The sequence below is a fragment of the Nicotiana tabacum genome, chromosome 1 (assembly GCF_000715075.1).
Source record: "Nicotiana tabacum cultivar K326 chromosome 1, ASM71507v2, whole genome shotgun sequence".
In the NCBI taxonomy this organism is placed as follows: domain Eukaryota; kingdom Viridiplantae; phylum Streptophyta; class Magnoliopsida; order Solanales; family Solanaceae; genus Nicotiana; species Nicotiana tabacum.
In genome coordinates, this window is record NC_134080.1 from 23314543 (window position 1) to 23327991 (window position 13449).

At 36.9% G+C, this 13449-nt stretch overlaps 1 protein-coding gene across 1 annotated transcript; it reads right to left on the reverse strand.

Moving 5' to 3' along the window:
- Positions 1-202: 202 nt before the first annotated feature.
- Positions 203-8712, reverse strand: LOC107812035 (peroxisomal acyl-coenzyme A oxidase 1-like). The gene is given in 14 exon segments (NM_001325883.1): positions 203-412; positions 503-686; positions 1045-1114; positions 1283-1393; positions 1636-1756; positions 3048-3179; positions 3802-3999; positions 5420-5618; positions 5955-6117; positions 6212-6299; positions 6581-6790; positions 7002-7063; positions 7169-7277; positions 8575-8712. Coding segments are annotated over 14 exon segments (1995 nt in total).
- Positions 8713-13449: the final 4737 nt, after the last annotated feature.

A 13449-nucleotide genomic window follows, 5' to 3' on the forward strand; every position in this document is an offset into this window, starting at 1 on the left:
GGAGGGAAAAATACTGAGCATACATTACAGTTTCCTTTCAAGAGTTCATAAATCTTATTCAAACAAGATTTAGCGATTTACTGCTTAATCACCGCTATGTAAGTCATAAAGGAGGCCATCATCCAAAAGAAAGATGATATTTCAAATTTTAGTTTATTGGCACAGCACAATACAACAGCTATAAATATATGCAACTCTTCCTTCACAGTCGAGCAGTATGCAGTTGCTGCTTGAGTAGTGGCCTAATATATTCATGGAAGCCATCGGCTATATCGGATTGGTTGAGAGGATCCTTCCATGCAGCCTCATACAGTTTCGGATACACGTTTCCATCATAACGTCCAAGAATTGAATCAAGGAAGTGATCGGTATAGTTAAATGCATCAACCAGCGATATAGCATTTGGACGAAGCTGATATTAAACAGTAATGGATCAGTAAAAGCAGCTTCAACCCTCCAAGCCCAAAAAAAAAAAACAGATAACAAGTTTAACGAGACGAACCTGGGAATATAAGGCTCTGAGCTGGTCATTAGCAAGTGATGCCTGCTTTGAGGTGATATAGCCAGTCCCGAGAAAATCTCCTTGATGTTTGTGAAGAAGGAAGAGGGAATAGATACCGCAAAGCACTTCCAGCTGTTGCTTAACCCCTTTCCCGGGAATGTCTTGTTGCAATTTCTCAATAAACCTTAATGAGATGAAAGACGTATTAATTAACAAAGTTCTATAATCTACGATGTTCTCAACCAAATCATGGTAAATTCCATTATCGAGAAGCTTAAAGCAGATACAATTCATGCTTTACAATACGAAGATCCTTATCAACTTAGGAAACGATTATACCATTTTCAGCAAGAAAAATACTTTGCTAAAAAGCAGACTGGTTATCCATATACACAGCTGAAGAACAAATAGGCAGCAGAAAATTCTGCAGTCTCTCCAATTGGATAGTTCATAGGTATAGTACTTATCAAGAACGAAACTGTGTTTGCAGCATCATAAAGTTGTTCGATTTTACAAGAAGAGAATGCAGTAAAGAAGCTTACTTGGAGACAACAATTAATTGACAATGAGCAACTGCTGCTTCAGCTAAATCAGCTGCAAGTTCTGCAAAGCCTAAAAAAGGAGGACAAAGCAAGAAAATTATAAATTGAATTTTGATTGTGAGAAAAATAAATACACCTATCGAACGTTGAATTAAATTTCATGCAGAAACTTTAAGCTGGTTGGTAATCAAAAATTACAGAATTGATAAGAAAGATGCAACTGCTAAAAAGTGAGGACCTTCTTCTGGATTATCAAACTTGCTAAGATTCTGAGCACAAGCAACAGACATTCTGGCAGCCCTTGCTTCAAACGCTTCCACTACCACACTAGGTTTCAGCCAGTCCTTGGCTGCAGGAGACGGAAGACAACCACAATCAGCAATCTACTTTGCGTATGTCAGAAAAACACAAGAGGCTAATTGGAAAGACGAAACAACAGGCATTCTCACACGATTGACATTACGCACGTAAAAGAGAGGAATATAAAAAGATTACACATACTAATATCACAAGCAGATCCTTTTCTAAGGCAACCGATGCTGTAACACGACTTCAGAATGAACTGTAACTATAACAATGAAGGATTTTTACCTTGTTTCACATCAGAACGGCATTGCATCAAATGTTCAATTCTTCCCATATAAGATATGGTACCCACTGGCTTCTTTCCAGAGCCCAGCTGTGAAACGGTCTTCATAAGAAACCTTGCAACCTACATGAAACACCAGCATGGTTCATAGTGGAATACTAGATCTAAAATATCATACTATTATATCAGAATCAGAACACTATGTATAAGACTTCATAAAACAGACAAGTATCTGTTTCACTTCATTTGCTCATTTAAGCTTTCAACATTTAAGTTACCAAAAGTATTTTTTTATTTTGGGGGTTTGGGGGGGGCCACAACAAGCGAAAGAACAGACAAGCCACAGCCATCCTATTCATAAAGTAGGATTCAGGAATGTAGACATAGCTATGACAAGTGGATCACAGTGATACAATGTTTGAGAACATTGTCTTGAGTTTCCCAAAAATATAGAGCAGTAAAACTATTTTTCGAAGATCTTTCGAGCCAGCTAGCTTTTGTACACAAAACAAGCTTTACTCAACAATTTTCACGCCTGGCACTTCTACCCCTAACCTTTTGGCACTTTGCTACTAAACTTGCACATTCACAATCATGCGCTCGCAAGCAAAAAATTTAACAAGTGTCATGTAAAATCTCATGAGACTTGCTTTTGGGAGAGCAATAGGGAAAAACACCACCAACAGAATCACCATATTGATGCAACAACTAATCCCCACGAATTTACCCTACAGGAAAAAATTGCTCAACCACCGAACCTACAGACATTTTAATTCATCCATCAATTTTAGGAAAATTGACCTTTTTTTTAAATAAGGAATTTAGGAAAATTAACCTTCTATACAACTCACTTATCTACTTCCTCTATCCCAAAAAGTTATCCTAGTCTCCTCTCAGTTACCAAATGATCTCTGTTTTTCGCGAAGCGACAAAATGTACCTTGATTCAGAGTCTGCACTTTTGAGTTCCAACCATTGATAAACTAAATTTTAGAATATCTATAACTTCTAAAAGATCTTGATAAAGAGGGACATCCGGAGGTTCAAGAGAACTCTTTATGTAAGAATTCACATTTTGCAGATATTCCTTAATACTTCTCATTTGATAGTTCTCTTATTTTAACAACAAAAGATTAACCCGAAGTGTTAAATGACAAACTGAAGCATAGAGAATTTATATAAAAAACGAATTCCTATGCTTGATAACTAAATATCATTGACAGGCTTAAATGACCACCACTGAACCAGTTGTGAAAGGAATCTCCAAGTCCACACAATCCCTTTAAGAACGCACTTAAAAAAATTGGAAACACAAAGAAGGAAACAACCAAAATCTTAGTCTTCTCCTTGGATGAGTGGAAGGGAAACAAGAACTTAGAACTGGCATGTCAACCTTCATAAAACAATTAGTTTACCTGTAGTAGAAGCACAGTGTTATCTCCTTCGTATGTACAGGCAGGTACATAAACGGCAAATAACTCTGGAAGCCCACTGCTACATAGATATCCATGACCTCCACATAACTTTCGGCATTCTTCAATTCCATCCTGGAATAAAATTGCAACGAGGCAGCATGTTATGTTGAATGGCATGACAATGGATTCAAGGAAACAATTAGAGAAAAGTTCTTTTCTTTCTTTTTCTTACACAAGCAACAGTTTTTCTTGAATCTGAAGAAAAGATCAGGTCCAAAATAAAATTTCCCAAGGTACATTCAAGAGAACATTAACTACTATTAAATAAGCCAGTCCAATCCAATTGAAGAAGACACGCTTGCTAGTCTCTTATCCCAATACAAATGAAGATTGTTTAGGAGACTACATTATAGCGGACAGCTCAATCATCACAGCATCTTTTTTTTTTGATAAGTTCAATCATCACAGCATCTTAATCAGCCAAACATTAGATTTCAATGCCCACAAGTACGAACAAAAACTGTATGGCAGGCAAAACTTAAAGATGTGTTCAGCCATATATTTTTCTGATTATGTACTCTGCACATGTATATTATAAAATGTCACTCTTAACAGAAACTAACATATCCCTTATACATAATTTATGTAAAAGACTTGGACAATGACCCAAAAGCCCCAGGCAAGGATGACGGCGTCAATCAAAGATTGTAAAGTGCAAGGTAGGTGGACAATCAAAGTTGTTGTCACTACTTACAGCAGTGGCAGTGGTTGTCAAAGACTTCAATCCCGCCGTACATGCGTGCGCCTCAGGCAATGTTGAGAAATCATTTGCTTGCAGTCTTTGGGTCACATCAGTGTACAACCATTTCAGCCACTCCCCAACAAATCTGAAGGCATATGCAGAAGCCAACAAGGGGAAGAGCCTGCTTTGCTGAGTTTTATAGTCAATCACCTGCATAAAAGCATGCAGTAAGAGCATTAATCACAACTCTCAAGCTGATAAACGATGACTATGTGGAGTCACCCGACAATACTACTCGACTGGGAAAAACATAAATCTATGAACACTTGTGCTAAATACGACGATACAAGTAGCAATAAGATTTTGTAGTCTTGATGCGCCAAAAAAATACTATCAAAGTCAGTTAGCATAAAAGTTCTTTTTCTGAGTCACAGAGGTTTAATGAACATAAATTTATTTTCTTTCATAAAGTTAATGAACATAAATTATTTAAAGCCATAAGATTCCTAGTATTGCAAATTTTGTCGTCCGCAAAGTCAGAAAATGTTGGAGTACAGCAATTGGCTCTGCCGGGAGATGTTTTGGTATAAATATCACTTGTTTAATGATACAAGTCAGCCCAAAGATGTGCATACTTTTAATTATTGATCATTACATAAAAAGTTCCCAGAAAAATCTTATGCTCGCTTTACGAATCACAGTCCGCTTTAAATTGCTACAGGATCTTGTTGATATCTACCACAACAACAACAACCACCCAGTATAATCCCACTTAGTGGGGTCTGGGGAGGGTAGTGTATACGCAGACCTTACCCCTACCCTGGGGTAGAGAGGCTGTTTCCAAATAGACCCCCGGCATCCTTCCCTACAAGAACTTACCACCTTGCTCTTGGGGAGACTCGAACTCGCAACCTCTTGGTTGGAAGTGGAGGTTGCTTACCTTCAGAGCAACCCCTCTTGTCACCACAGAATACTATAATCAGATTCCCCCTTCCCTTACCAGTTAAATTTTTTGAAGATATCACCGAGGTAATTGAGCATAAATCTCTATCTTTGGGCATTTATCCAACATAGGTTGGGTATTGGGGATTTTTGTAAGGGATTAATGGCTAATTCAACATGGATAATGGAAAGAGAAAAGTGCACGTCATTCCACCCATCCCCTTTATTAACAAACATGCAGACGCCAAAACTCATTCTCTCCACTCAAAATACTATGAGACAAGAGATTGCCCTTGGTACAGATGCTGGATTTGCGCTGGCCGACATTAGTGGCATTGATACGGAAAGTTGTTTGGTATGAATCTATGTTGCACGGACTCTCCAAAATACCGCTGCACCCGTGTCGGATTCTCCAAAAATACACTGCTTTTGGAGAATCCGACACGCACCCGGCGACATTTTCGGAGAGTCCGAGCAACATAGGGAGGGAGTATATACGAAAGATAAGTATTTCCTCTCTAGTCTTTCAATCAGTTTATATGGCCCATAGTTTAATAATTATAATTGCAAGAGCCCCACCAAGATGAGTATGCTAGAAAATGGCATGCATATGAGTGAAAGATCAGAACCCTGCCATTACAAATGACCATCCTACTTTACTACTGACAGGATTTGCTTCCAAGATTACCTGAATTTCTTGTCCACCATTCTGAGAACCAAATTGTCTACGAACGGCACTATATCTGGTTGCAATACACACAGCCCGAGACAAAGCACTGGAAGCATCTGCTACAATTGTTTGACGAACATATACCATTGTCCCATAAAGGAGTTGTCGGGGAACATCAGATTGGACATATTTTCCTTCCCTTGTAACTTGTGAAACCCTGAAAGTTTAGGAGCAAATATAATAACTACCACGTACTATAATACGATAATGAGCCAAAAACTATGATATCAAAATCATTGATACAGAAAAGGGATTTGGGTTTTTGGTTCGGCAACAGCAGTTATTCTGCTCATGTATTAACGGGATTCAGCCTAGTAATGTTTTAAACAGTAACTATCATTTCACTTAATTATAGGCCAGAAATTCCAAACTATCCTAACAGTTAAAGCTTATTTTTCTAGCTCCTGCTAAACCCTACCAGAATTGCAATATCTAAGACTACTTAAACACAAGAAGCTGAAACTTGAAAACCAGAAAAAGGTACACAACAAACCTCATCAGCATTTGATCTCTTGGAATGCGCACATGATCAAATCTTAATACCCCATTATCCATAGTATTGTATGCCCCGTTTCCAAATTTCATTCCAATGTCTCCAACAGTAACACCTGGAAGAGGTTTGTGGTCCTCCAAGCTTCGTAGTTGGACAATAAAACCTAAATATGAATTAGTCAATAAAATGTAAGTGCAACTTTCCTGAAAATTTAAAATGCACTACACCATCTTGTGACATGAGAATCATTGACTTACCATTAATCCCATAGTCTTTACCATTTGTTATAAGACGAGCGTACACAACAGCATGGGTAGAGACTTTACCCAATCCACCAGGCCACCACTATTCGAAATGGCAAAAAGCCAGAGATCAGGAAAATTTACTAACTCTTAATGAAATAAGAATATTATAATCGGTCAGCAAAATAAAGCTAATACAGCCATTTCAGAATAGCACATTGAACTGAATAAAAAAACTAGCAGCACGCCAACGATGTTTATATAGGAGGCATGTCTTGCATAACAGTGTATCATATACTTTTGAGTATCACTCCTCAAAATGTTAAAAATGGAGAACTGTTTCGCAAAAAGAATACAGAAAGACAAGTATTGAACAATTCTCACCTTGCTTGACGTCAATGTAGGACTATGAATGACAAATTCATCTGTTTGAGGATCAAATGTGGCAGTGGTTTCAAGGCCTTGCACATTGGACCCATGTCCAAGTTCAGTTTGAGCGTAGCACCCAATTATTTGCATCTTATAGGCCAACGGCAACCACTTTTTCTGCTGTTCATCTGTGCCCTGCCCTTTTATGGCTGGTATAAACATTCCCTAACGGAGAAAAATGGGGGCAGGTGAGCCACAATCCTAGGACTTGAAGCAATTGAAAATAGAAAGGGGAAAAAACTAGAGCAACGACTTTAAAATTAGTGTTTCTTTCTAATAATCGTCAAGCAAATTATGCATGTATATACACTTAATGCAAGCAGTAGCATAGCAAGAATTTAGCATAGGCAAAAGCAAAAGTCAAACAAGATGTTACCCAATGAAGATCGGTAAAAGCAGGCTCATCTACAAAATGCCTTAACTTAGCTGCTTCTTCTTCTGCAGGAAACGAAAATTCAAGGTAATCATCAAACACTTAATAAGACACCTCTTTTTTGGCAGAACACATATGAAAAGGATTAAAAAGCGAGAACAAAGTCATACCAGAAAGACGAAGTTCAATGATCCGTTTCCATGCATATGCCGCCTTCCTTAGCGTGTTCTTAAATAGCTCTTTCCTAGGAAGCATAGTCCTGCCTTCCTTACTGAAGCCCTATATCCCACAATGACACTCGGTAAAGATTAGTGACATGAAAAGTAGAAAAAGGGCAGAAACAGATAACGTAGTCAAACAGGACAACACCTTCCTTCAAAAACTCCCTCCCCCACCTCCCCCCACCCCCACCCCACCCCAATAAATGACATGCGCCAAACGACGTAATTCCTCCTGCTCTTTACTTCCAAAACCAAGTCATTTCAAAATTTCAAACCCAAACGTTCACTAGCTGAATCACACGCACCAGTGGTCCGTTAAAATGTATCAAAATGGAAACTTTAAAGTTTAAAACAAATCACATTTAAATGAGCAACAAAAGACAGCTTCTTTGGCTGGCACAAAAAAAGTAACTTTTTCACCTTATGAAAGAAGAAAAAACTTCTCCCCTTTCTTATAGAAAAAGGTAGCTTTTCAGCATCAGAATCCTAGCTTTTCAAAACTAAAAACAGAATGCATTAGACAGCTCGCACGACCAAGATCTCCAAAACCATGGAGTGACATGGGTTCTACATTCTAATATCTAAAAGAAAAAAGAGAAAACTATGATAAACGGTTGTGTGAGCAAGTTCTAAAGCAAAAACCTTTTACCGACTAACTAAATCATCCTAAAGTTCAAATCCATGTTAGCATTTGACCAAAAATTTAATCCTACCAAAAAATTCTAATGCACCTACTCCATCAGTAACATTTTTCTTTTCCTCAGAACTTCAGAGCGGTTCTCGCACCAAACGATTACTCATTAACATCAAGTGAATAAAATTTGATCAAAGTTCAATCCAGAAGTTGGTCAGTTTATATCAGTTAAATAAAACACATTATTGGCACGGGCGGAGCTAGGTGGGCGGAAGGGGTTCCCTTGGCCGAAAATTACACTGTATATATAAGCTTGAACTTTTTTTTCATGTATATATATTAGATATTGAATACCATTAGCTTCTTTGGGTGTTTACTTTTTGAATCCCTTGGTGATAATCCTGCTTCCGCTATTCATTACTGGCTCCTTAAAACTTATCAAAATCAAATCTTTTTCTCTTAAAACACACTGAATGAGCACAATAAAGGATTCTCCCCATCATCACTATCTCCATTCACAAAAAACAAGAAAACAAAGCATCAAACACCCATATAAACAAACAAACAAAAAAAAAAGAAATACTGCAATCATCAGTTCTAAAGAAATAAAAACAGTGATTCATATCCACCGACAGCCATATCCATAAAGATTATCCAACAAAAAAGGGGTCAAACAAGAAATAAAAAAAATTGAGGGAAAAAAAAGGAAAAGGGGAATTACAGGATCATTAGCAACAAGCTTGGAGATACGATCTGCTAATCCAAAATTATGGCGAGAACCAGCCCAAACAATCTTCATCTCATTCACATCAAACTCAGCTTTTCTCCTCTCATCAGCCAAATAATCAACACCCTCCATCTTTTCCTCTCAGATCAAAACCCAAAAATTCTTACACAGAATGAAAAAAAATCCAATCTTTGGTTGTTTTAACAAATACCCCAATTCGATTCTTGAAAAAAAAGAGGAGAAAAAAGAAGAAGGATAAGGATTGAACACGTTTGAGTTTTCCAAGAAACGATTTATGTGTGCTATTTATAGCAGTAGTAGTTGCAGTGGGAGCTTATGCAGGCACTCTTACATAATCATATTTTGACTCTGCTTTTGTTATACAGTGGAGTATATCCCTTTGGCGTAATTATTATTTATTTTCTAAAAAGTTTGTTTATATTTTTAGCCTTTTTGCTTCGTAGGTTCCAAGGTTGATGTGAACACTCGGTACAGTAGGCGCCCATAAATAATATACGTATTCAATATTTATTTATATTGATTTGAGTTTAATAATTCACAAAATTTAATTTACAATATTGGTTAATAACTTAATATTAAAAAAATCTGTTTGAGAAGTATTTTAAGTGAAAGAGAATATTATTTCACGTACAATAATAGTATTATTTAATCTTTTCAAAGTACATATATGTCAAAAAATGAAAAAAAATAATGTTAAAAAATAATTTTAATTTCCTTTTCAATTTCAGCTGCAAAATATTTCTTTTCAAACTTCAATAAAATATTGTCCAAATGGCTACGAGTAAATTTGGCTTACTTTGTTTTAATCAATTCTCCTCAATTGGTTATTTTCTTTAAAATTCGTCTCTTTGAATACAATATTATAGCTAGTGGCGGAGCCAGAATTTCAAGCTTATAAGTTCAGGATTTGAATTATTTTATGTTCTTTGATTCTAATTAACAATTTATATATATTTAATGAATTTTTTAAAATAAATACATGGATCGAACCAAAGTTATTGAGTTCGGTCGAACCCGTACTCTAGCTCTGCCCTTGATTATAGGGACCATCCAAATTCCCTACTAGAAAATCTTTAAAGAGGTTTATATTTTGGAAATTAATTAGGTGTGCTGCATATTCATTGTTCTATTAGTTATTATTGAAAAGGATTCATTGATGAGCATGTTATATTAGAGATTATAAATTTGTTTCTCTTTTGGTTACGAATTAATTGATATGTTTCCATTCAATAAAAGACAAAGGATAATATTAATCTTAATCAGCATATAACTGAAACAGAATGTTTATTATAGTCTATCCGATTACTAACATTAAACATTAGATAGAGAGATTGGACGTACCAATGTTTGATCAATTTTATTAATTAGGTAGTTACATATTTACGTATCATTAGCCAATTAACAAAATTTTAAAGTTGGTTGACCATATTATTCATAGAGTCAGTGGTCCGTAGATCAAAACTTAAATCGTATCGTCATAGTGCTAAATTCTAATTTAAGGGTCTTATCGTTATTTTCGCTCAATTATGCCTCATTTATTTTTTATTTTTTTTGTAAGATTAAGACATCTGAATCTGAATATCAGGATATGTATTAAGATTACGACATCTGAATCTGAATATACATCTGAGTATCAAGATGTCACGATCCGGATTTTTCACCCTCGAAAGTCGTGATGACGCCTACTAATGTGAGCTAGGCAAACCAATTATGTGAACAATTTACCTTTTTTTACCCATTTTATATTCATTAACAATTGCGAAGTAATAACATTTAAACAGTGGATTTTAACATAAGCGGAAGAAAAAGCAATAAGCTAGCTGAACATGAATCCAATACAACTGTTTGAGTCTCAACTACCCAAAACTGGTGTCACAGTTTCACAGACGGTCTAAGAATACTATAATTAAAGGGCTGAAAGAAATAAATACAACACAGTCTCTCGAAATGCATGAAAGAAACAGGAATAGTAAATAGAAGGAGACGCCAAGGCCTACGGATGCCTGCACGACTACCTCGGATCACCTGATGAGCAAGAATCAGCAATCCCACTGCGGTCCGAAGTCTACAATATTGGGGTCTGCACAAAAGAGTGCAGAGTGTAGTATCAGCACAACCGACCCCATATGCTGGTAAGTGCCTAGCCTAACCTCGGCGAAGTAGTGATGAGGCTAGGACCAGACTACCAAATAAACCTGTGCAATTTAACTATATACAGCAGAAAAGAAGTACAAAAAGAAACAGTCATATACAGTCAAGTATGGGAGGGGAAAAACATACTGCAGGGAAACATCGAATAGTAACAGAAGAGCAACAAATAAATATGAGGATCACCACAGTTTAATTGAAAATAGGAAGGGGAAATCATGTTGCGGGGTACAACAAGTATCAATAGGAAACCAGCAATTTAGTGTAGAGAAACCATAACACAGTTATCAATAAAAATTAAGAAATCAAAGACAAGTGCATGGCATCACCCTTCGTGCTTTTACTCTCTCTCACCAAAACAATACACGGCATCACCCTTCGTGTGTTAACACTCTCTCACCAAAACAATACACGGCATCACCCTTCGTGCTTTACGCTCTTCCTCACCCAAACAACAATCACAAGGCAAATAGGGTAAGGGAATCTATAACCTCGAAATAAAATCAAATAACAAGAAAAAATCAGTAAATAAACGTAAAGGACAACATAACTCAATTATCAACAAGAATCAGGGAAATCAAGGACAAGTGCACGGCACCACCCTTCGTGTTTTTACTCTCGTCCTCACCATAAAAATCAATACAATAGGCACAAAATGGTATATCGTGCGGCATGGCATCACCCTTCGTGCTTTACACTCTTTCCTCACCATGAAATCAATATAATAGGCACGGAATGGTACATCATGCGGCACGGCATCACCCTTCGTGTTTTAACTCTCTTCCTCACCCAAACAACAATCACAAGCAATAGGGCAAGGAAATAAAGGAAATTTGCAATAAGAATCCCGGCAAGGGACAAGTCAACAATTAAATGTCGGCAAGGGAACAACATCCATATCCCAGCAAGGGAGATAACAAATAAATCACCAATAGCTCGGCAAGGGTGACAACATCATGATCTATTCTCTTTCTCACTTTTACTTCACAATTCACTTCACAACTCGAGTCAATGCTCTAGAGGTTCAATTGTCACTTATACCTTCACACCTCGAGCCAATGCTCTAAAAGTTCAATTGTCACTTATACTTTCACAATTCGTTATACAACTTGAGCCAACGCTCCTCAATGTTCATAGGTCACAATTCTTTCAACAAACTTTATACAACAATTAGAAACCATCGCCAAGGCATGAAAGATACAACGAAGTTATGATAATCACAATATAAAGACTCACGGGTATGCTAGACACCAACATATAGATACTCATAATCATGCCTATACGTCGTACTCAACAATTACCACATAGCAAATAAGACTCAACTCATAATCCCTCTAGCTAAGGTTAGACCAAACACTTGCCTCGATGCCACGAACACAATTCACGATTCAATTATAGCTTTACCCATTGATTCCACTACCAATTCTCTCGTATCTAGTCACAAGTTACTTAATTACATCAATAAACACTAAATGAATTAATTTGAATACATGAAAATGAATTTTCCAAAGTTTTACCCAAAAGTCAAAAATCGCTCACAGGACCACATGGTCAAAACCCGAGGTTCGAACCAAAACCCGATTACTCATTCCCCCACGAACTCAAATATATAATTTGTTTTGAAATCAAACCTCAAATCGAAGTCCAAATCCCCAATTTTTGAAAAACCGAGGTTCTACCCAAAAAACCAATTTCCCCCATGAAAATCATTGATTTTGAGTTGAAATCATGTTAAAAGATGTTAAGGAGTGAAGAAAATAAGTTAGAAATCACTTACCAACGTTTTGGAGAAGAAAGGTTGTTTGAAAAATCGCCTCTTATGTTTTGGGGGTTTTGAAAAATGAAAAATAACTGAAAATCCCGTCCAAATATACTATTTTTAGGTGCCCTGTGCGGACCGCACAAAATTAACTACGGCCGCACAACACTATTTGTGTTCTGCAGTGACAGGTGTTACTATTTTGGCCATAACTTTCTCTACAAATGTCCAAATGCCTATTATAATATTTTTCTGACAACTAGATTCAACGATCTGCCACTTTCGTTGTTGAATCATCCTCAAGTTCCTTGTATATCAAAAGATATGAGCTTCCGAAATCGGACCAATGAATCTGTGAGGACCGCACAAAATCAACTGCGGCCGCACAGTCACCAGTGCGGACAACACAAAAACTACTACGGTCAGCACTGCAGGTTCAGAGGTTTGCACTTCTCTAAACCTGCAACATCCATGTTTTTAATCCAAAGACATCCCAGGACCTACCCGAAACTCACTCAAGCCATCGGAACTCCAAACCAAGTGTGCATACTAACTCAAAAATATCATATGGACCTACTCGTGCGATCACATCATCAAAATAACATGTAAAATCATGAATTAAACCTCAAAACTCAACATTTTCATTAAGAACTCTCAAAGTTCATAACTCTTCAACCGGAAGTCCAACTCACGTCAAATAAACTCCGTTTTCACCAAATTTCACAGTTATCTTTCAAATACTATATTGTACCGAGCTCCAAAACCAAAATACGGGCCCGATAATAATGGTTTCAAACATTAATTCTTTTCTTCATTTCTTAGATAATTCAGTAAAATAATTTCTTTCAAAAATTGATTTCTAAGGCTTGGGACCTCGGAATTCATCTCCGGACATACGCCCAAGTCCCATATTTTACCGCGGACCTCCCGGGATTGTCGGA